Source organism: Apteryx mantelli, chromosome 6 (assembly GCF_036417845.1).
Source record: "Apteryx mantelli isolate bAptMan1 chromosome 6, bAptMan1.hap1, whole genome shotgun sequence".
Taxonomy (NCBI): Eukaryota; Metazoa; Chordata; class Aves; order Apterygiformes; family Apterygidae; genus Apteryx; species Apteryx mantelli.
In genome coordinates, this window is record NC_089983.1 from 24,422,605 (window position 1) to 24,446,008 (window position 23,404).

General features: G+C 37.4%; 1 protein-coding gene across 1 annotated transcript in view; it reads right to left on the reverse strand.

The window, feature by feature from the left end:
• OSBPL6 (oxysterol binding protein like 6) overlaps positions 1-22,917 on the reverse strand; it is a 51,952-nt gene extending 29,035 nt beyond the window's left edge. The window contains exons 1-8 of the mRNA XM_013960633.2: positions 22,707-22,917; positions 9,443-9,538; positions 6,446-6,568; positions 3,667-3,720; positions 1,825-1,938; positions 1,526-1,690; positions 867-999; positions 530-633 (exon numbers count right to left, since the gene is read on the reverse strand). Of these exons, the coding sequence (XP_013816087.1) occupies positions 530-633; positions 867-999; positions 1,526-1,690; positions 1,825-1,938; positions 3,667-3,720; positions 6,446-6,568; positions 9,443-9,538; positions 22,707-22,850 (933 nt within the window). The 5' untranslated portion in view covers positions 22,851-22,917. The remainder of the gene's footprint in view (positions 1-529; positions 634-866; positions 1,000-1,525; positions 1,691-1,824; positions 1,939-3,666; positions 3,721-6,445; positions 6,569-9,442; positions 9,539-22,706) is intronic.
• Positions 22,918-23,404: the final 487 nt, after the last annotated feature.

A 23,404-nucleotide genomic window follows, 5' to 3' on the forward strand; every position in this document is an offset into this window, starting at 1 on the left:
CCACTGGGAGATCTGCACACCCAACGGCTGAGTGAAAAAGGAAGAAAGCATTTAGGATTTGCTATTGCTTTTCCTGTGGTCAGCAACAAAACTTACCCTGACTTGGGAAACAGTCCAAGCCTTGGGACATTTGTGACTGTGCTTCTTTTTTTTTTTTTTTTTTTTTTAATAATATGCAAGGTGCTTCATTTTTGAGTGTTTGGGTCTCCATTCCTTGAAAACTTAAAATGGTATCTTACTCAGCACAATACAAACATCTTAAATAAAATTTCAATGTGTACATGTATTTGTTTTTAACAGTTCTTAGTCCTGCTTTTGCAAATGACAACCATGTGAGTAGTCCTATTTAATTCAAATAAGTAATCTTTAATTAACACAATTTCTTTATTATTTATCAAATTAAACCTTTCATCTAAGAATGACTAAGATTTTAGAAAATCATTCTGACTTAAGAGACAACACCTCTGTATTTCCTTTAACACAAAGAGCAAATGTTTCAAGGTGATTATTTATAGTCAAGCATATTTACCTGCATGTCTGTGAAGTTTGGTGCTGACTGAGTTCTCTGTAGTATTTCTAAATTTTGAAGAAGTTTACTGAGTTCCACAAGGTTTGACTGACAGTGAGCAAGATCTAGAAGATATAAAACAAAAATACACTAGATGCTTCAGTTCAGACTTTTTTGCTTTTTTTTTTTTTTGTTACATTTGCAAAATGAATAATTTTAGATGTTACCATCTAATTACCCAAGCTGCTACTGCATGTACATGTCAAGATGTAATTTAACCACTTTACTGGCTGCTTCTTATTTTCTATCAACAAGAAATGTTGCTGAAAGAGCAAGGCATGAAAAGGTGAAGACTAACCTTCTGCACATCTGTCCATTTCTTCAGAGTCCTGCAACCAAGCCGCTACTTTACTCTGACCAGTAGTGCAGGTTGCAGGAAGGCTATTACTGCATGGTATAGGAGACTGCCATGGGTAGCTATTTTGTTGTACCTAAGGCATAATAAAATGTTTAAATTTACTGTTCCATGTTTTGCTCAGTCAGTGTAATTATCATGCTACTTTGGAATAAAAAAAAGTATTATGCATTGTGACTTCAGTGACATCAGTGAACTTGACTGTATAGTCCCCAAGATGCAGGTTTTCCTGAACAGCGTGTTGGAGAACCAAACCAGGGATCTCAGAGAAACTGTATCTGCTAACCATCAGTTAGAAAAGCTGTTGTTAGGAGGAAGAGTATTATCAAACAGTAAAGAGCCAGATTAATCCCTGATGGCAAAAGGAAGTGCAAATCATTCCAGAGATGGTGAATTCTTTGCAGGATCTCTACAGCAGCCCATTAATGAAGGCTGCAGTCAGGCTGAATTAGAGTCTTTGAGCTGCATACCCCCAGATTTTTGCTGACCACTGGTTTCCACAGCGGAAACTTTTCCCTCTTGGCATTACAAGAACCACCCCCCAGAACTGCCCACGAGAACAGTTGCTGGGCATGAGTTGCCAAAGAAGGGACCCTACCTACCTTTCCATCTAACGCATTGGCAGCTGGTGAAGACTCCGTAGTAGAGGCTGAAGGAAATATATGAAAGCTGGCATCTCTTGGAGATCTCACAATCTCATTTTGACGGTACAGCCGGTGGTGGCGTAGTTTTGAAACCCAGGCATCAAATGAATCCTGGGACTTCACCTAAAAAGAAATTCGACATCAAGAAGGCACTCATAAAAATACTATTTTTCCCCACATCTTTTACAGCTTTTTTTTTATTTATTTATTTCCACTATAGCTGAAGAGAGAAGAATAAATATTTGCACCAATTTTACCTTCAGATGATAGATGTGCTCTTCTGTGTCAAGATCTATCCTACGAGCCTTCTTTTTAATAGACATAACCGATAAACCAACATCGATGCTCCCATGTACTTTGCCCTTCTGAATCTGAAATCAAAAAGCTGGGTAAGAGATTGGTAATATCATGCACTTCTTCCTTATTTTTAACAGAAGAATACTTGGTGTTGAAATGGTTTCCCATTTTAGGAACATTTTAACACAAAGCCAGATAAAAAACTGTAGTAAGACTAAAGACTTGTTTATAGACAGAGAAAATCTCTTGCAAGAAGTGTTCGCTCCAGAACCATCTCCAAAGAAAAAGCGTGTGGCTCACACCACCACAGAACTACAGGTAAGTGAGAAGCATGGAAAATTAGGTGATACTCAGCTCTCTGCTGCTACAGCTCCATGATTAGTGTTATCTAATCTAACCAATTTAATGCTACCCTTTATATCTATCTCTTCAGTATATTGTAATCACTTCTCTATCCTATCCACCTACCTTAGAATGATCGGCTTTGACTGACACCAGAATTGATGAGGTAAAATACAGAGTCAAGCCAATCTGTCAAGCACCTTAATTAAGTAAACCTAAGCATCTAAATTAAGTAAAATTAATGTAGTTTTTAATTTGCATAGAAGTGAGAAAAAGTAGAATTCCTGAGGATATAACTAAACCAAAACCTTACATGCTTTCCACATACAAATCTCTCAATGACAGAAGATAGTCATAACAGAAATACAAAGTTAATCTGAAAGCAGAATTTTGCCTAATAACAACTATATTGGTTAACTCAGAAGCGGGAGTCTGTCTTCTCTATATCAAACTGAAAAAAAAAGCAAGATACAGGCTTCATTAACATGTAAAATGAACTTAAAATTATTTGTATAATATAAATATATACATATATGTGAGTACCTGTAAATGCATGTGTATATATACAAAACACATGCAAAATAAATGTTTATATACAAATGCATAAGTTTGCAAAAACATAAGTTTGTTGAATCTTAATTAAAGAGGGGTTTTAAGAGGAAGTCTCAACACCATAAGCACAACTTTAGGACTAACTTATCAGCCATTATGCTTTAGTTTTAGATCTACTAGAACAGTCAACCAAAAAACATGCTCAAAAAGTTAAATATATCTCCTGTGGCAGATAGATAACTAATAAACACAGGGCAATGTCCTGATAACTGTAATTATAGTTTCTTCATGGCTGATTTAAATGGAGACACTGGTATGAATCATGTGAGCAGGATTTTCTCCTTAGAGACTTAATAATGCCAGTTCTTCCACAGTCTTAATATAATGCCTTATAACTAAATGCAGGTTTCTGAGCCTGCATTTTTCTCAGTAACTTCAAATTTTCACTCAGCAGTTTCTTTTGTGTTCAGGAGAGGTTCAGGCCTAGAACTCCTAGCTTGAAATGAATTAAGGAAGGCTGGGTTTGCTTGCATGGCATCTTTTGCAAGCCTTCATGCATCAACTATAAGCCTACTTTTCTCCATAGCTTTTTGCTTGGGGATGTCAGTGAATAATGTAGGATCCTGCACAAATCAAAACTAACCTCATCAGCATAAGCTGATGAAAGGATGATTAAAAGGTAGGCAGGTGTCCCAGCCATCCTTAGCTAGCCACTGCCCTCATTTATAAGGCTCAATTCATGATGGTATATAAAAGGATCTGCCCAAGAAGTAGCACTCCCTGTTCTGAATTCATCAACAACTTTCACATGTGCTGTCGTAAGCATGCATAGTGTGAGAATGAGATTTAATCACCCTGGCAGGCTGACTTCCAATACAAATTTTAAAATGGCCTTCAGCTTTACTTACATCAATTGGTGACTTTGAATACTTTAACATTCCATTATCCAGGACAAAAAACCTCTGAAAGAAAAAGAAGGATTTCTTTCTTAATGAGCAGATGTAATTTAAACTGTGTACAATAATTAATCTGCAAAAGACAATAATTACTCCACAGCAATTAAGGAATGTTTGTGGGCGAGAAAGAGTGCATAAACACAGTACTGAATAATTTTCTTTCTTCTTTTTTGACAACAATTATCTTCTAAGCAAGAGAAACTAGATCCTCCTTTTCCACCATTATATTCCAGGTTTGACTTAAACCTCAGTATTGAAGGTACTTTTCCGCTTTCTAGACAGTCCAGTAAGGTCTGTAGGAATGACACTATAGGCTGAAAGAGTTATGTCTGTTTCTTCATTTTCTTTTTGTTTTTCTTGACACACAAGTCGGTCACACTTCAAACTAATATCTTACCTTCCTTATTCAGAAACTGAAATGTTTTTACTAGTGTAAGTTCCACATCCCAAAAGGAAGACCCACATGGACCTTTCTTGTGGTCTCCTTGATCCCCAGATGGAAAGAGATGCAGGCTGTGAGACATTGTGCTACCATCCAAAACTTTGTGCCTCACAGCAGACATCTGCACAGTGAAGTAAAGGAGAGACTGTAATTCATGCTGATTATACTTTTTCTTCTGGCTTTAATCTAGCCAATACAGATATTAGTACAAATGCAAATAATATAGCATTCCCAGCAAGATACCCAGGTCACTGGAGGGCTTATGTCTTGGCTGCTAGCCAGTGGTATAGGCTGGGTCATACTTTTAGGATATTACCTAAAGCACTAATATATGTTAAGACTCTAGAACACAGACAACGAAATATTATCCTAAACTCTAAGCTATCTGACATGGAAGGGAATGACAATGTTCCCATGGTGTGACCTTGTTAAATCGACATAATGAGCAGAGTCAATATTCAGATGGCAGATCTCTGAAAATACCTCTTGGAGATGCTTTTGGAAATGATGTCAGTGACACAACAGATGGCACCAATATCTCACACAGAGTGAGAAAACAGTGCTTTGCTGGAGACATAACTTCTTGAATAAGATGTCAAAACAACAGGAGTTTTTGACTAGGTATGGTCATTAATGACCTCATAAGAGCATGATATTAATTTCACATTGCTCTTCCTCTCTAAATTTCTCACACATGAGAAAATACTGTTTCCACATTTCCCATTCTAATTACTATGTGACATTGAATGCTGCAGAGAAATGGCTGAAGCATTTCATTCCAAAGCATACTGCATTTCAGAAAATGGTAAACTGATCTGTAAGTGGTACACATGATAAATGGTATGCTATTAAAGCACTTTCAGAACCTTCAGAATATAACATGCAACTTTCAATAGACAGAAGATGTTAAGGCTTTGCTAGCAGATTACTAATATGGCATGTGCTACAATTACTGCTTCTGGAATTCTTCACTAGAGCTCTCAGCATCAAGCATTGTTACAGAAACTGCAGCATATGTAGGCAGTACCTGGAAAACATTAATAGATCCACAGTTTCTGAACCCAAGTTCAGCACAAATCCTTAGATTTATAAATCCTGTAAGGCAGGACAGAGACAGAGGCTGAATTGTGAATCTTTTATTCATATTAAAAACTAGTAGTGTGTATGTATGTGGTTGCTGAGACAATAAATTGTATTTCAGTAAAACAAAAACACCTATGGTAGACAAAGGGTGCAGAAACAGGGTGACAGGTGGGAGAAAATTATACACTGCTAACCAGTTAGTATAACATTCACAAAGGAGAGAGGAATTAGAAAAAATATATAATTTACACTAATATGGACTGCAATTGGACTCAGACCTAAGTCCCACAGTGTTTAGCAAAAAAAGAAAGTTAATGCTTTCCCAGAAAAAAAGCCATGTTATACAACTATATAACCACTCTTTGTAGCAAAATGCATTTTGTCCAAGAAAATGATCCTGCTTCAAGTACCCTGAGCCGCAAAAAAATGGATCACCATCAGTACCACATCTTGTTGCTAAAAGAAAAAAAATACCCTGTAATTACTATGGTATAAAATACAGAGAAAAGAATTGATGGACACCAGTTTTAGAGTTGCTAAAAGGTAGCTGCAAGGAGAAATGTCTTCAAACTAACTGAATAGAAACAGGAGATTTGGGGTTGTTTTTTCACTAAGACATCTAATTTAATAACAGCAAAGCTGTTATTTATCTCGTGCATGGTCCCACTGCAGTGTCCACACAAAGGATTACAAACAGAAAGATAAACCAAATACAGGAATAAAGCTGAGCAAAATTGCTCCAAAAGCACACCTAAAAGGGAAAATAATTTCAGAGAAGAAGCCCTCCAGTGAGAATACATGGTTTCCATGTTAAAGCCCCTTAGTTCTTCTCTTTTATCATGAAGCATGGTTCACTTTAATGTAAACTCAATTCAGCCTTATACTACACAGCTACATTTTGTTACAACAAATATATTGAAAAGAATTAAAGGAAAAGAGATATTGGTTAAACCTTTCAAGCCATGATGCATCTGCTGCATTATCTACCTCCTCCAACAGAACTTTGAATATAACATTATGCAGAAGGCACTGAAATTTAGAAGCTATAAAGCTGTGTGTGCAAACTAATTCTTTATGCAATTCAAAGAAAAAGTCATACACAGAAATCCTGGGCATTATTTTGACAGTCATTCTAATTTGCCCTACACAAAAATTCCAAACTCATAAAACAGTCATAATACTTTGACTGTTTTATGAGACATTTACCTTGTGCCAACCTTTTAAAGGCCATTTTCTCTTTTTCAGCATGAAACCTTCATGTTTGTCTGGCTTCTGGACATTGGTCTGGCCTATTTTCAGGCCCTCTATGATTTCCCAGCTGTCAGGTTCCTGATGAAAAAGCATGAAAACACATTGATTAATTCTGCATACATATGATACAAAATTGCATTTTATGTAGCACAAATTCTCCAGTGCAAAAGGAAGAGTAAGGGAAGGCTAGACTTTTAAATTAGCCTGTTGAGAGGTACCAAAGGGTCGTTGTATTATGTCTGGCTCTATCTCACTGATACCTAATGAATATGAGCATTTTTGGAAACCTAACCCCTATTAGGTAACTATACCAAAGCTGAAGTCTTTAGGAAAGTGCGGCTATATAGTTGGATGACAATCTGAAGGCTTGTACATTTTGCTCAGAACAAGGACTGTGTTCCAATGAAATTAATATATCCAAATATGCAAAAATTGGATCAAATTCTGGCTGAGCTCAGCACACAAAAGGCTCAGATCTGCAACTGGTGGTAAAAATGCAAACTGCTGCTCTGATTCTGACCACTTGTACAATCTATCTAGAAGTTCCTTATCATAAGAACTAAAAAGACTGAAGAGACATTGCAAATGAGGTAGAGGTAGAATCTGCACGTTAAAAATGTACCTTTATACAGAGTATTCCTTAGAAAAAAAATGGGATTGTGAGATGAAATGAGAAAGACACCTTACTGCTAAATATGTGAGTATGCATTAACAGTGCACTTTGTGGCATTCCCTGATCATAGAAACTTGTGCATCTTTGAAACTTTCCTGATCTTTAGAGTATAATCTACACAGATTCTGGATATTCTAATTTTTCCTTAAAAATAGACAAACAAAAGAGGTCTTTTGTTTTAAGAGGTCTGTTTTAAAAAAAAGACAGATGAACAAAAGAACAGCCAGCACTTGTCTTCAATGGCATTTTATGACACAGAGTTTCCCAGGCTAATTGTGCTTTTAGAAATCTGTAAAAGGAAATGCATCTTCTTTTAACTTTCCTGTCATTAAGCTTCACTGTATTAAGAGAAATGTATATAGGAAAGCTAAATAATTTTCTCTCTAGAGATATCAAATATATCATTTCAGATACAACCAGTTGTAAGCCTGTCCAAGAGCCAATTAAAGCATGTTCCATGTACATACCGCTTATTATGCAAGATGACTTGTATGACCCAAGCCAGACTTACACTACACCATAGTGAACATCTACAGAACAAAATTTTTAAAAATGAAAACCATGAGAGTTGTTACTTTATGTCCTCTTGCTATTACTGTAATCAGCAACATTCAGTACTAATTTAAGAATCACATATTGCTTGCTCATTAACATAGTATTAAGGTAGTACTAATAGTATCCTACACAGCTCTAAATTTGCATTTTCTCAGCTGGACTGTCACAACTCTCAGAGATGTTACAAAAAGCCATTGGGGGAGGAACAAAGTCATAAAGCATCAAACACTTTAAGAGGCAGAAAAACTGTCTTCCTCCATCCCCCACAACACTGTTCAAAGCCAAGCACTGTCAGCCTGTCATAACACACTTCCAAAAAAATTACACAGCTGTGATAATGTTAACATTAATATTGTAAAAATGAGATTTTAAAAGTAACAGCACATTTTAAATTTGTTTATAAATCTCAGTAAGGAGTTGCTAATCTGACAAAGATGAAAAGCACTAGTCCAGCTAATACATACCACAGTGAATTCTGATAAAAATGTTTACCCAATTTAGTTTTCCCTGCATTAGTGTAAACTGGAACTTTTACAGTGCTTTCTCTTGTTGCCTGTAAAAGCCATGCTCTTTGAAACATGTTCTGATTTCGCTGTGGTTCGCTTGGATATTTTATTTCCATTAGTGTAGAGGGAAGCACTTATACATGATTTTTTCTCTGAGAAGCAGCACTTGGCACTTGAGGGGGCGAAATTAAACTATGAGCCCCCTGGGGCAAGCAGAGAAACTCTCTCCTTAACTACACCAACTGATTCCTCACCACACTGATTTCTCCTTTAGAAGATCAGCTACAAGCATTAAGTCTTTTATCTACAAGCTTGCACCAGTATCGATTACTTTTCAACCAGAAATCTCAGTCTCATACAGCTATTCATTTAAACAAATGGCCAGATACAAGAGGACAAAATGAGTAATTATTCAGTGCAATATGGATACCGGTTTTCTGCCGCACGAGTGTGACAAGCTGTATTCAAACCACCTAGCAATCTTACTGCAGTTCGCTCCACTCCAAAAATGGTGTGGTGAGATACGCTGCGCAAATGTAATCTTATGCCACTACACTTCTACTGCAAGGGCAGCCAGAAACAGCAGAGTACCAGAATGAAAGTGAAGTGCCTTAAGAGTCCTCATCCAATGACAATTGTCAAGCAAGGCTTTAGTACTTTAGGACTTCTGTAAATAACTACATATTACGTGAGAAACAGCTCTACATGAAGCAGCATGACCAGGGGAACACACGCATAACTCACAACCCCAGGTTCTGCATACATGCCAGGTACTGGGAATAATGGAGTCACCACCAACAGGTTTGTGAACATAGTCTTTTTTCTGCAAATTTTTTCCTAAGAAAACAGAATAAACCATTTCATTTTACCTGGTGAACATAATGTTTCATGCTGAATTTGTTTTCCAGTTTTGTTTCAGTGTTAAATCCTGCAAACCAGAACTTAAAGATACTTCAGTATTTTTTCTTTTCTGCCAAATATTCCACCACAGCATCCTCACCTTTTCAGTAACAGTCTTACTTTTTTATTTGACGTATTTTAAAATGAAGTCTTCTTTATGTGAAATTACACTTATTTGCTAAGAAGTTTCTTCTGGTCATATAAAAATACAGTGAAAGGTGATCTCTGAAGGTCTCGGCGACAGTTTTTAAGTCTTAGTGACTTTTCTTGTGGGTAGTTTCGTAAAATTCTAAGAGGACTGTCGATGCTTTTGCTTACCTTAGATAGAGAAATAGGGTCCGTTTCAAGGAACTGCTTGCTTAAAGAAAGGTCTGTACTTCCCGAAGAAGCCTTCCGCTCCAAAATATGAACACTCTGAAGAAAAAATAAAGAAGGTGAGCACTTATTATTCAACATTACTTTTTAAAATACACATTAAGCAAAGAATGATTAATCGTTAAACTGGTTATATAAAATATCAGCATCATGCTTCAGTTGGCTCAAAGTGCATCAAGTACTACCAAGCATAACAGAAGTGCATAAGAAGTTTGTCTTCTGGGCCAGTACACCTCTCTTCCTTTCCCTCCTCTCTTCCTTTTCTTATTACTGGTTTGTAGACTAATTTCTCTGTTCAACCTAGAAATGACTGGGAACTATAAAAAGCCAGGAAAGAAAAGGTGCTAATACAGTTTTTACCTATAGAGATTCAAAGTGTTCCTAACCAGATTACATTTTCTACCAAGATAAGAGACACTGAGTATATATATCATGACATAGGCACTGTCATACATTTACTTCTGAAGCAAACCATTACACATAAGAGATTACTGTTCCTAACATATTCATTATCACACCTTAGCTTTTTGTAATTAGCTTCTCAAGTGAGGTGAAGTAAGTTATTACATGAGTGCTTGTAATAAACTATAACTGTTCACAAGATCAGTTACTGGGTCTCAGCTAATGGGCTTGCTAATGAACATTTATGGAGCAAAACCATCCTAAACCACTATAGCTGTTTTTACATATGATCATACTGTAAAACTTTGTATCTCTAAAGTCTGGTACAAATACAAACTACATAATCTCAGAAGTGATCTTGAAGGAAATGCCATTTTTAAGCAAAGTATATCTAAAAATGTCTTCCTATTTTCCGGAGAAGTTTTATTCATATTTTATAAAATAATAAGCATTTTTACTATGGGCTTGAGCAAAGATAACCACATTTTGCCTGTTTAGACTTGCATTTTGTTCCCTGTTGAAATGTTGCTATTTCCCACATTATCATTTTGTGCGAATTCTGCCACAACACATCAACGGTATCTCTTTGGCATGAAATAAACTATTTCATTTCCACATGTAGCACAGTAACAATCAATTGCAATTGTAGTTCTGTGAGAAGGGTGAGTTCTTCCTCAATGAAAAACACCAATTAAATTTTGAGGACAGTTAAGTTTCGTTATGTCCACTGAAGAAGAGATTACACAGGCAACAAGTGACAGCAGAAACAATCAGAGAATATAAAAATATATACAAATAGCAGAGTAAATATTATTGTTTATACAAGTAACTAAGTATATAAGGACCATAACCAAAATAATTAAACACAGCTATTCATATAAATCTTCATATAATGCACAGACCACATCTTGCTGCAGAGAGCGGCTAACAGATCTTTATTGTTCTCTTTGAATTTGCAGCTGTGAATCAAAAGGAAAATACGGGGACTGCCACTGTTGCCAGTGGAGAAGACTAAGCATCCCTGCCACAACACAACAATTATCATTTATTTTCGGTTGCTTTTAATTTGATTTTACAGTGAAGAATAAGGAAAAGCAGCAGCACTGTATTACTTGTTGCATTCCTCAGAGCCAACCACCAGTATCTTCGTCACCTGTGCTTTGAAACCTTCTGCTTTATAAAAGAGAGGCAAATCTCATTAACCTGATGTCCAGGACTAGCCAGATGAGAAAAAAATGTAGGAACTTGTGTTTAATGAGTACAAACATTGCACAGAGAGTAGTTTAATATGCCTATTTGAGCTCAGCACCACAAAGTTACTAGAAATGAGCTACGATAAAGTTTTCTAGTTGAACAGATGAAATGCTACATTTGCACATGATATCAGATTTAAACAATATACTGTAAATCCTAAATCTATTCTTCAAAGCAAGATTATTATAATCAGGATGATTCCCAACTTTCTTGCCAGTTTTGTCTGGCAGGCAGGAATCCTTCCATCTCAAGATGGAGCAATGCCCAACACAGATGTTCGGAAGGTCTCATATGTAGCAGCCAATGCAGTTTGTTGTTACATAACTGCAATCTCATTTTGTAAAATATTTAGAGTGAAGTAACCCAGCAGTCCCTGGCTTGCCAGATTTCCAGTGACATTTTCAATTGCACAGTTTTAAGGCAAGTAAATTATTTTGGGCAGCCCTCAGTCACTGCAGTTCCACTTCATTTCAGAAATACATTATTCTCTAACAGCACTATAATGAATGCTGATTTATACTACTATTTGTTTGGAAACAAGAAAATGAACACTTTTCAAATAAAATTACTTCCCTTTACATTCATTATTTCCAAAAGTGTTGTCTGATTTTCTGTAAATGTCTGCTTTCCTGTTCTTTTCTGTCATGAGCATTACACTGATGCAAAGTAATTGCTTTAAATTTGTGACATGTTTATAGCCTAGTATTCAAGGGACATTATTTGGTGCAGAATATTTTCCTTTAATGCATGTTAGATTTCTGCAAAATTACAGCTAGAAATTACACAATTACTTGACATTCTGAAAAACAGCAATTTTTACAATGCAGGAGTTTGTTTAATTGTTTAGTGTCACAGAAAGAGAAGGATTTGGATCTAGAAATTTTTTTGGTTTTAGCAACAAAAATATAGCCAGTAAAGGAAGCAGTTAAAAAAAGCTGATATGAAGAAAAGGAAGAAAGAGGCTATTCAAAGCAGAAGATCAATATAGCTCCTGAGTTTTGTTTACATGAACAGAAGAATGAATAATCCATGAATCTAGGAGTATCGATCAGCCTGGAACTCATTCATTTCCTCCCAAGAACACAGGAGGAGGATTTCACTCGTGCATTGCTCAGTTCCAGACCTTCTCATGCTTCAGTAACATCTGTGTGCTATCACAGACTTATAGTCCTGGTGAAAAACTCAGGCAACACTGAATTCTATGCTAATTTCTCTTGGAAATTAATTCAACAAGACCGAATTTAACTAAAATTGCTTAGTAATCCCATTACTAAATCATAATCCTAACTGCAATCCTTCCTTCGACTTTGAGATTATTCACAACAAACATTATATATGTGACCACAAAGAGGGCTCCAAAATGCCCCATAACATGAAATACAAATCCTGAATCTCTCCTGTGTTTTTTCCCCGTTGCTTTCAAAAGAGGTGCAAGGGAGAAGAAAGCTGATGGAGGGAATAACGGTATGATGTTTCATATTCTCATCTTCTCTGGAGAGCAAGAACAGAAAATATTTCATAGTATCTGTCCATATATCTTCCCAACTTTGTTCCTCTGTTACGAGTTCACTGACCTATTCGCCTCATCCACCAGAACAAATGCTAGCACATGGAGCATCTTCAGCCACAGAGGCAGAAGAACTGAACATTTCTTAAATGAACGAGAGTTCCCATTCACAGAAAAGACTTACAAGCTTTTTCAAAGGGAAAGAAAGAAAAGAAGTGTTGGGTAAGTAGAAATAGGAAATCCAGAGGACAAGCCTGGCACTCACGCCTCCCTTTCTGCTTTGCAGCTTAATTACTTAATTGAATTAATTTTATTTAATGCAGTGAGTTCTCTTAATTCATAAATTATTGATTTTCAAGAAAAAAAAGTTGGTGAAGAATTTGTCACTCATCATGGACTAAGATACTTGTATTTTAGTTCAGAAATATGCACAAGATTCCACTCAGTTAATTAATGAAAAAGGACTGACAAGTCACTTTGCTCGCAGTATTGCTGTCTTCAACACCTGTAATCACAGGACCTAGACATACACTATTCTGCCTCAGCAGTATAGAATAAGAGAGCTTTTTTTCTTTTTTCCTTTTTATTCAAAAGACATTTTTCATTATCTGCTATTCATTGGCATTCTTTTTACAGTCTAGTTACCCCCGCATGCATCTGTGTTCTTTATTTGAACTGTTTAGCACAAAGTGCAATGCTTAACCAGTTCCATTCTCTAAAAACATAGTTTTCCTGTTATCTGAAATACAGCAGCAATAATAGAGAAGATATGAATATATAGATACACCTGCAGATATACCAGTTTTAAATAGAGCTGTGATATATGCAGAGTTCATCTGCAATATTATTTGCAAATGGAATAAACCTTGAAATTTGCTTTTATCTTAGGCTGCTTCTCAATCCGCTCTGGCCTTCTTTATGCTGATATTGGAATAAAGATAGTCTTGAGTACCACTGTGAGGGAAGGGTGAGTACAAAGCAAAACAACCACGTCTCTATCAATGTTTTTTCTCCTTCCTTTCTTCTAACAGTTTTTTTCTCTTTGTATAAAGCAACCATGGTCCTATTCTTACCCACAGTCCCTTCTACTGACCCTGTTCCATACCTGTTTTCCACAGTCTGTGCTATCAACCAACAAAGGAGCCTACCAACACTTTTCTGAATAGCACATGTATTTACCTTAGCCTTTTTTTTCTTTTTGTAGCATATGCTGATCTTGTATAGAAATGCACTGAAGAGCAAAATTGCCACCCTTAAGCATTTTCTCTTTGTCACCTTTTACTGCAAGACAAATATATCTAAGCAGCATTTCTGTAGTGTAATACTACACAGGTATTTCTTTGCTTCTTTCCCAGGATAAGTAAAATACACATTTCTTGTATTATGAATATGTCAAGGATTTGTTAGTTCAAGAGCCCTCTACCAGCTCTTTCTGGAACTCCAGGTTTGTATCACATGTAGCACTTCACTTTTAGGCTCTGGAAGCAAAGAATCTTCTGCTTTTAAAGGTACTTTTTGACAAGCTCTAAAGAGAAATAAGCTCTTGCTCCTCTGAAGAGCTTCCTGGAGGGCAGCATGAGCAGAACTGGCTAAAGCAAAAAAGAACTTTCATCAGTTACAGCAGTCGTCTCTTAGCCAGAATGATAGTTGGTTTGGAATAATTTCCAAATAACAGTATGAGCCTTTAACAACAATTTCCTTCTTCCTTACTTTAGATTTTGGCATGTTTATCTGAAAACATAGCAGACAGATAAATTGATAATAACTGACGGAGAGAATTCAAACATTAGCACATGACACAAAGCTTTACTCTATCTATTGAATATTCACAATTAAAGGGATATTTTTCTAAATAGTGCCAAGCTAGCAATACATTTTATTAATGCTGATGCAGCAGAAGAAAGGGAGGGAAAATAAAATTCTACACATAAAATTATTCCTTCATGTTTTAATTTGTTAACTAATAAAAGCATTCTAGACATGTTGAATGGTCTATTTCAGAAAATATATGCAGTTTTCACATTAATATGGTTGCCAAGGAATCTAGGTTAGTATAAATCATAGGCCAAAAAGTTGGAACTTCACCTAAAAAAAAGCGTTTAGGTTAAAAAAAGGAAACCTTTTCTTCCTGGGGCTCTCTTTCACATCCTCATGTAAGCTAGTCACTTAGACTCTCTCAATATCCTTTAAACCTTCATATATGCAATACAAAAATATAGGCAGTTATTTAAAAAAAAACCTTAGAAAAATTTTGACAAACAATCTCATTTTACTGCAAAAATGACCCAGTTTTTACATTACAGCTTCATTTTCAACTCAAAGATAAAATATTTAATAAAAACAGAAAAAGAGAGAAACCAGAACAACTAATAGCTTTGCTAAGGCACATATTTCTTCTGCCTAATGCATTTGCATATCTTGAATCTGGGTCCTCCACACTCACATGGGTGTCTTGAAAACAAATTATCAAAAAGCCTGTATAATAGCAGCATTTAACTGATTTAAAAACAACTGCATTTTTTTAAACTGATTTTGCCACTTAATTCTTTGGCTCCCTCAGAACTTTTGCTTGCTCCAGTGACTTGTTGCCATTTAAAGTATTTATTTAACACTTCCTGCTCTAATGATGCTTCATCTGTATTATTTGAAGGGAGCTAATGAGGAAGAAGACACAGCAGAAGAGAGTAACAGTAATAAGAGTACTTGGCATTTAGTAGCATCTCCAATCTGAAACTCTCAAAGAGATCAACAATTAATAGTTAGGCAACCCTTACAAGCCACTGAGAGGCAAAAAGGCTCTTCAAAATCTGTTTTGTCACAAGGCAAAGCTAGGAATACAGCTTCAAGTCCTCAAGTCCGTGTCTTAACTATCAGACAACTGTCCTCCTTCACCTTCCTTTCCTTTAAAGTCACAGAGAGACAACAACAAATGAAATGTATAGGAAACCATCAAGAATTGTTTTCCAGATATCACATCAGGCTGTCGCAGTAAGTGAATGGTGCAGGTTTCCACTCCTTTTAAGAAGAAACAAGGGATATAAACGTCCTCAGATTTCCCTTCCACACAGAATATAGTATCTTACATTGCACTGCAATCCTGTATGGGCAACACTGCCTAAAGGCACACTAAATAGATAGGCAGGCAGGGTCAATCGATTATACTGTCATCGTTTGAGGCAGAAATCTATAGTGGAGCCACAGAAATGTCCTTGATACTGTCTCACTGATGGGTCATAAACTAAAGAGAAAGTTGAGGGTTTGACAGGTCTTGATATATTAAAAATCATACTATATGAATACACACCTTCCCTCCTACACCTTCACCAAGCCTCTCCAGAAAAAACATCAAAAAAGCTAAATTAAATAAGAAAATAGAAAAGAAAGATTCTTTCAAAGGCCTTTATTTTCCAACAGGCAGGATGGATCTGTGTGGGCCTTACTCTGCCCAGCTAGGCTACCAAGGGAAAAATACCAGTGGTTGAAATCCCATAGCCACAGCCACCATGGCTGCTCCCGCCATGACCCTTCACTGCCACTGCTTCTCTGCTTGACACTGAGCTGCCAGGGAAGGCTGGCAGCACCAGAGACAAGGCAATAGCAACAGCAGATATCTCATCTAGCACAGCAGATATCTCATCTAGCATTTTGTACTAAACTTCAGTCTAAGAGGCAATTGAATACCAGACCATTTTTTTTCTCTGGGACAGATAAATGTGAATCTGCTATTGCTTAGAATAATCACACAAAAAGAGCTTCTTAAACATCAAGTAATTAGAAAAATGAGTCACAAACAAGCTTTTATTCTACATCTGCTATACATCAGCAAGCTCTTCCAGATACTCCTGGTTGAAAAAAAGAAAGAAAGAAAAAAACCTCTCTCCTTACTTGCTTCCATAAGCACCATGTGGCCTTCAGCTAAATAAAATGACACATGAACCATTCTGATCTTTAATCCCAACAGCTCTTTGTCCAGTAACCCACTTACAACTGGTGAGCTCTCTCCTCTTCCATCAAACTTCAAGGATCCACAAAGAGAACTGTTTTTTTTCATTTAACTTAACTGCCATATTCTGGCTCCCTCTTCTTTTCCCTTTGAAGTCCTCAGTTTCATGGAAAATTATGGAGATTTTTAAGCTCATGAGCAGCAAGTATACTGCAGTTCACTGAAACAATTTCTATGGCACTGCTACTGGGTTACTGGTTACTAAGCTTACCTATGAAACTAAAACTAGATACAGCACCCTTTCTTCCAGAAACCTGAAGTCAGTTTTCTTAGCCAAGAGACTTCACTTCATAATTCTCATTCTAATTCTACTTTTACTCTTCTTAAAATTAGCCAGATGGATGAAACTCTAGAATTAACACAGAACCTACAATATTTTTCCTAATACATTCGTCTTGTGATCAGGAGTAGCCAGCATGGATTCACAAAGGGGAAATCATGCTTAAGCAATCTGATAATCTTCTTTGATAGGATGACTGGCTGGGGAGATGAAGAAAGAGCAGTGGATGTTGTCTACCTTGACTTCAGAAAGGTTTTTGACACCGTCTCCCATAACACTCTCATAGGCAAGCTCAGGAAGTGTGGGCTACATGAGTGGACAGTGAGGTGGATTGAGAACTAGCTGACTGGCAGAGCTCAGAGGGTTGTGATCAGTGGAGCAAAGTCTAGTTGGAGGCCTGTAGCTAGTGGCGCCCCCCAGGGGTCAATACTGGAACTTCATCAATGACCTGGATGAAGGGACAGAGTGCACCCTCAGCAAGTTTGCCGATGATACAAAACTGGGAGGAGTGGCTGATACACCAGAAGGTTGTGCTGCCATTTAGAGGGACCTCGACAAGCTGAAGTACTGGGTAGAGAGGAACCTCATGAAGTTCAACAAAGGCAAGTGCAGGGTCCTGCACATAGGGAGGAATAACCCCATGCACCAGTACAGGTTGGGGGTTGACCTGCTGGAAAGCAGCTCTGCTGAGAAGGACCTGGGAGTGCTGGTGGACACCAAGTTGACCATGAGGCAGCAATGTGCCCTTGTGGCCAAGAAGGCCAATGGTATCCTGGGGTGCATTAGGAAGAGTGTTGCCAGCAGGTCGAGGGAGGTGATCCTCCCCCTCTACTCAGCCCTGGTGAGGCCACATCTGGAGTACTGCGTCCAGTTCTGGGCTCCCCAGTACAAGAGAGAGATGGAGCTACTGGAGCGGGTCCAGTGAAGGGCTACTAAGATGATTAGGGGACTGGAGCATCTCTCATATGAGGAAAGGCTGAGAGAGCTGGGACTGTTCAGCCTGGAGAAGAGAAGACTGAGGCGGGGAGAATCTTATCAGTGGGGCCAGACTCTTTTCAGTGGTGCCCAGCAATAAGACGAGAGGCAACGGGCACAAACTGAAACACAGGAAGTTCTGTCTGAACATGAGGAAAAACTTCTTTACTGTGATGGTGACTGAGCACTGCAACAGGCTGCCCAGAGAGGTTGTGGAGTCTCCATCCTAGGAGACACTCAAAAGCCGTCTGGACACAATCCTGGGCAACGTGCTCCAGGTGACCCTGCTTGAGCAGGGGTGTTGGACTAGACGATCTCCAGAGGTCGCTTCCAACCTCAACCACTCTGTTTTTCTGTGATCTTTTCTCATTATGTTTGATCATTAAAGAAACTGACAGTCAAGTCACTTCTCTCTTTCTCTGTTCCCTATCCATGACTGTCTCACCTAATCAGCATTTTATGCTAGCAACTCCCTTTCATTATGTGCTTAATACAATGCCTAGCACTGTGGGGCCTGTATTTCTACTGCATCCCTAAATCCAAATAATGACCATTAGTTCTTTCTTTCAGGTACCAATACGATACACTTCCAGACTCATTTATTGCAAGAACCTCTTTTTATAGTCTTCCCGTTACTCTATAAACTAAGGTTTAAGATCACTGCAGACAAATGACACTATTCTTCCATTGTCCATTGTTATTAAAGCCTTTATACCCATGGAACGGGGATGTTTGCCTTGGGAAAAAAAATGCTTTCAGTAGACTACCTTGTCAATTAAAATATACTATTTACAAAAAAAGCTAACTTTTCCAGTACAGAAAAGCCTTAGGCAGGATCAGTGTCGTGACTTTGAAATCACGCTCTGCCTCTTTATTTCAAGGCCAGGTTAACATCTTCAGCTCAAGCTCAGCCCTTTCTCCATCCCTTAGGTACACCCCTCCTCCTATTAGTCAATATCTCTCTTATAGAAAGCAAAAGATTAAATCTGAAAAGCAAATGATTGCTGCTCTATAAAATCTTTTCTCTTTTTCTTTCAAAGCTCCTATCTTTCAGTCTTCACATGTGGCTGAAACGGAATATTCCTTTGGAATATGAAAGCCCTCCTAGTAGAGAAGGTGATCATACAAGGCTAAATGCACTAGGACTAAAAGTTTTTCTCCTTTTGTGTTTATGTGGGAAAAGAACCAAGGATTTGTTGAAATAGCAATCCGGCAGACAGAAACAGAGAAAAAAGGAGATAACAGCTGATCATCTCTCCTCCCTAGGAAGAGCAAAAAGAAAAAATAAAGACATTAGAAGAGAAATCCTTGCATTTAAAATATCAGACACTGCTAAATCCACTTTACATCATATATTAGCTACCCTTTCGATGCTGGTCAGAAAAGTCAAGCTCTCTGCTTTGTTCACAATCTCATCATTATCACTCTCCTCCTGTATTACTTCCTCATTGTTCTGCAACTGCAGGTTTAACAGCCTGGGGTCAGGCCCCAATTTATGCAACTGCATGAGGTTAACAGTATAACAGTTTACTTCTTTCGGCCTTCTCAGCACAATATTACTACCCATGCATCGCACAGAATATGTAACATTACAATTTGCAGTATGACTTGCATATTTAGTTGATCACTAAAATATGGAATATTTATAAGGAATTTACAGCAATCAGATTAAATGCAGAACATATGCTTTTATGATATTCAGCTATAGTTTCTAAAAACACTGCTAGTTTTACTCCTATTTGTTAAGCAACAGAATATGATTAGCCTTTTTGGAGTTTCACAAGGGAAGGAAGATGAGAACTTCCCCTTCTTGCATGGCCCACAGAAACGCCTGTTACAATTGCAGTTTTCACACTCACTTTTGCACAGGGACTCTTAGTCTTCCTAGAATGATCCAGTGCCCCCGACAGTGGAAAAAACAGGGGGTCTTGGCTCTGCAACAGCTCTCATAGTAGGACAAACAGCTGCTGCACCATTCCAAAGTATTCCTGGTGGGCTACTGTAATTGCACTGCAGCCCTGCTCAGCTCAGTGGTTAAATATCACTGCTTGGTCCTGAGCCTTCTATCTTGCAAATTAACAAAAATTTTTATGAAAATGAATGATGCTGAAGTTCCTATGATGTCTCAAATATCTAAACCCAGTTTTTCAGTTATTATTGGCTTTAGTAGACTCCGCTGGTTTATCAATCACTTAGTTATGAAGCCTACAAACTGACAATGTCAAAGCTTTTGCTGACTGCTAATTCTCTTAGGTGATGTATATGGCACAAAAAAAGAAACCTACATTAAAATGCCAGTACTATATACAGAACAAGATTTTCCACTTACCCTAAAATGATTTATCATAGTCATGTTCTCTCTCATTCAGCCTCCTGCACCATAATTTATTGGAAAATTGTTCCATAATTGCTGGTATGACTTTGACAAGAATTATATGATGAGAAGATTTCAGTCATTAACCATCCAGAAATACCAAGTGTTATCCTCATATATGACAACGAAAGCTACATTGACACTTTATCCAACCACATCACATTCCTTATGCCATACAGATTATCCCTTCAAGAGGGCTGCTATTTACCCAGCTGCTATAAAGAGTCTAAGGAGGGAGCAAGACAGAATTTTCAAGCCTTTTCAAAGTAAAAACCAACAGTTCACAGACGAAACCCCCCAAGCCCTTAGCTATCATTATGTTTTGGGGAAAGTTTACAAAAACCAAAACACATAAGAACATGCACAACAGGAGACATTCTTATGCTTATTTCCTTGGATATACGACCATCACATCTCAGGCTGCATTACATGCCATAGCTCAGTCTCACTGCAGAAGAAATAGCCCACAGAATCCATTCATGCTCTTGGATATTTCTCTGCCTATAACACTGAAAGTAAAGCAAAGCGCTAAGTCAAAAAATGAATGCCTAGCAGCAGGCTTTCTAGTCCACATTTATGTGCCTAAATATACGTGTTCAGTACCATCAGACATTTATCAGATCCACGAGAGCTCTAGATGCATCACACTATTGTCCTCTTCATCTTTATTTTAAAATCTTGCTTCATGTTTCAGTGACCAAATATGGACTTAAAGTTAAGCATCCATTTTATGATGATGACAAATTCACTTTCCTTGTTGCCATGGTAACTGACATGGTAGCCACTAGACTTATGGTAAAATGTATTCCCAAAAGGTAATGTTTTTCACTCTGACTCTCATGATCCTACCAAACTACCTAATTACACAGAGAATTCAGAGGATATGCTGTCAGCTGAGCTAAGCACTTCCCCATGTCCTGCATTAGCCCTCATCGGGTTTAACTGTGGAAGGATAAAATACACAGATGCTTTCAACTAAAGATGTCAAAATTCTTACTCCAGATGGAAGTCCTGAAAAATCAGAGGGGATCATATGCTAACCAGGACCTTAACTGAGTACAGCTACCCCAAATCCTGTATGACATGAAAGGGAAAATATTTACCACCTGTGAGAAGACCATTTTTGCCTTCAGTGAAGGGCAATGGAGATGAAAACAAAAATATTCCAGACACATTTCCTGCCTGTTATCTAACACACATCAGCATTCTTTTCCTGGTTTAATATTTTAAACAGCCTTTATGGTAAGATTATTTACATTCAAAACTCTAAATGTTACATTTTCATCAAAATTCTCTATTTTCAAGTTTTTATAAATCAGGTAAGAAACTGTTCCAGTAGCAGCTAAGAAAATAGTGTCACAGCTGACATACAGGTAGCAGGGAAAACGTTAAGTTACTGGCATTCAAGTAAATGTATGCCCCAAATAACAATTTTTTTTAAGTTCACTGCCTGCCACTTTTTCCTTGTCAAGCTGAAAAGAAGCCAGTATTGCATTAATTAAAACATATTCATAATATTGTACATAATAAACAGTTATTACATTCTTACCATTAGATGCATTTCTTTTTTTAAACATTATGATGCTAAACTAACACAGAAGCTAACTTAGTGTTCAAGTTATCTGTGGATCGGCATTTTTAAACCACGTTTCCGTTCTAATTAAATTTGCAGTATCAGCCTTTGCATTTGTAAATGTACACATAACACCTTATCTGAAATCTAGTAGTTAGCTCTGATATTTTCTGAAGTGCCCCCACTGATGCTGGAGGCCATATTATATGCCAGCCTTCAAAAAAGCACAGAAACACATAAGTTGTTCTCAAGGGAAATAGTATAGCCCTTGTCTGGCAAAAAGACATATTATGCCTACATGGACAGGAGTCTATCAGTAATGGAAGTCTAACGTAATTGGACTGATACTATATGATGTGGGACACTGTGTAAATTTATAGTAAAAGAAATTAGTATTTAAAATATTAGGTGCTTCCATAAAGGATTTACAATATACCATTGAAACTGAATTTTGTTAGTTGGAAATATCATCTTGTAAAATGATGATACATCTCAGCACTTAGATTTACAAAGCAATATTCACATAGGACAAACAACAGTTAGAAATGACTGTAGTTTCATGCTGCTGAAAAAAACACTTCACCAAAGACTTCAGAGAATGTTTACTACTCTTGCACACATCATATCCTTCCTGCTACAGCACTACGCTTAGTACCCAATTGCTCCTGAATCTGAGTTTTTTTTTCACTTAAGTGAAAAAAACAACAGATCTTAGTGATAGCAATAACATTCAGTGCTCTCAGCAAAGGCATTTAGAACTACTGAGAACTAATTGCCATGCTATAAGAATAAATTAATCATCTCATCTGATGCTACAAATATCTAGATCTTTTCCTTACCTGCCTCCTATCCCTCTGAGATGATGATGAAGAGGAGGCACTTCTATGTGATGGAGTGGATGTTTTGTGAGCAGGAGATATACTCTTCTCCTCAGAACTCATCTTTGCAGAAAACTTGTAGTAATAATCTTGTGCTCTTATCATTCATGTAGAAAAAGGGAAGGGCATACTTTTCCACATCTTCTGTTTCACAGCTTATGGAGAAGCGAAGAAGAGTTCAAACAGCTGAAGTGCACTTTATTAAAGAAAAAATGAGAGAAAAAGACAAAGAATGAATATACCTTCATTCTAAAATACTGTTCTGTAGCAAAGAACTCAGTTAACAGTCAATATTTAATCCAATAGATCTCCCAGTTTTTTACCTCCTTTCCTAACATTACCCAATACCAATATAAGTATATTGCTCCATATTCTCACAGAAGGTAGAACTGATATTAAGATATTCCAAAACCTTCTAAGAAAAGGCTTAGGGAATTCCCAAGCAGAGTTTACAAACCCGTTACAAAGGGTTGTTATCCCATCTTGCACAACCTCCGCAGCAGATGCAGCCTTGTCCGCAGGCACTAGCTGTGCCCACCTCCGCCTCCAGGATTCCAGGCAGCACCAGATAAAGCCTGAGTTTTTAGCTCTGCTTTATGACCACACAACAGTGAGCATTCCCCTTATGACCCAACTAAACTTAATTCTGCTAATATTCT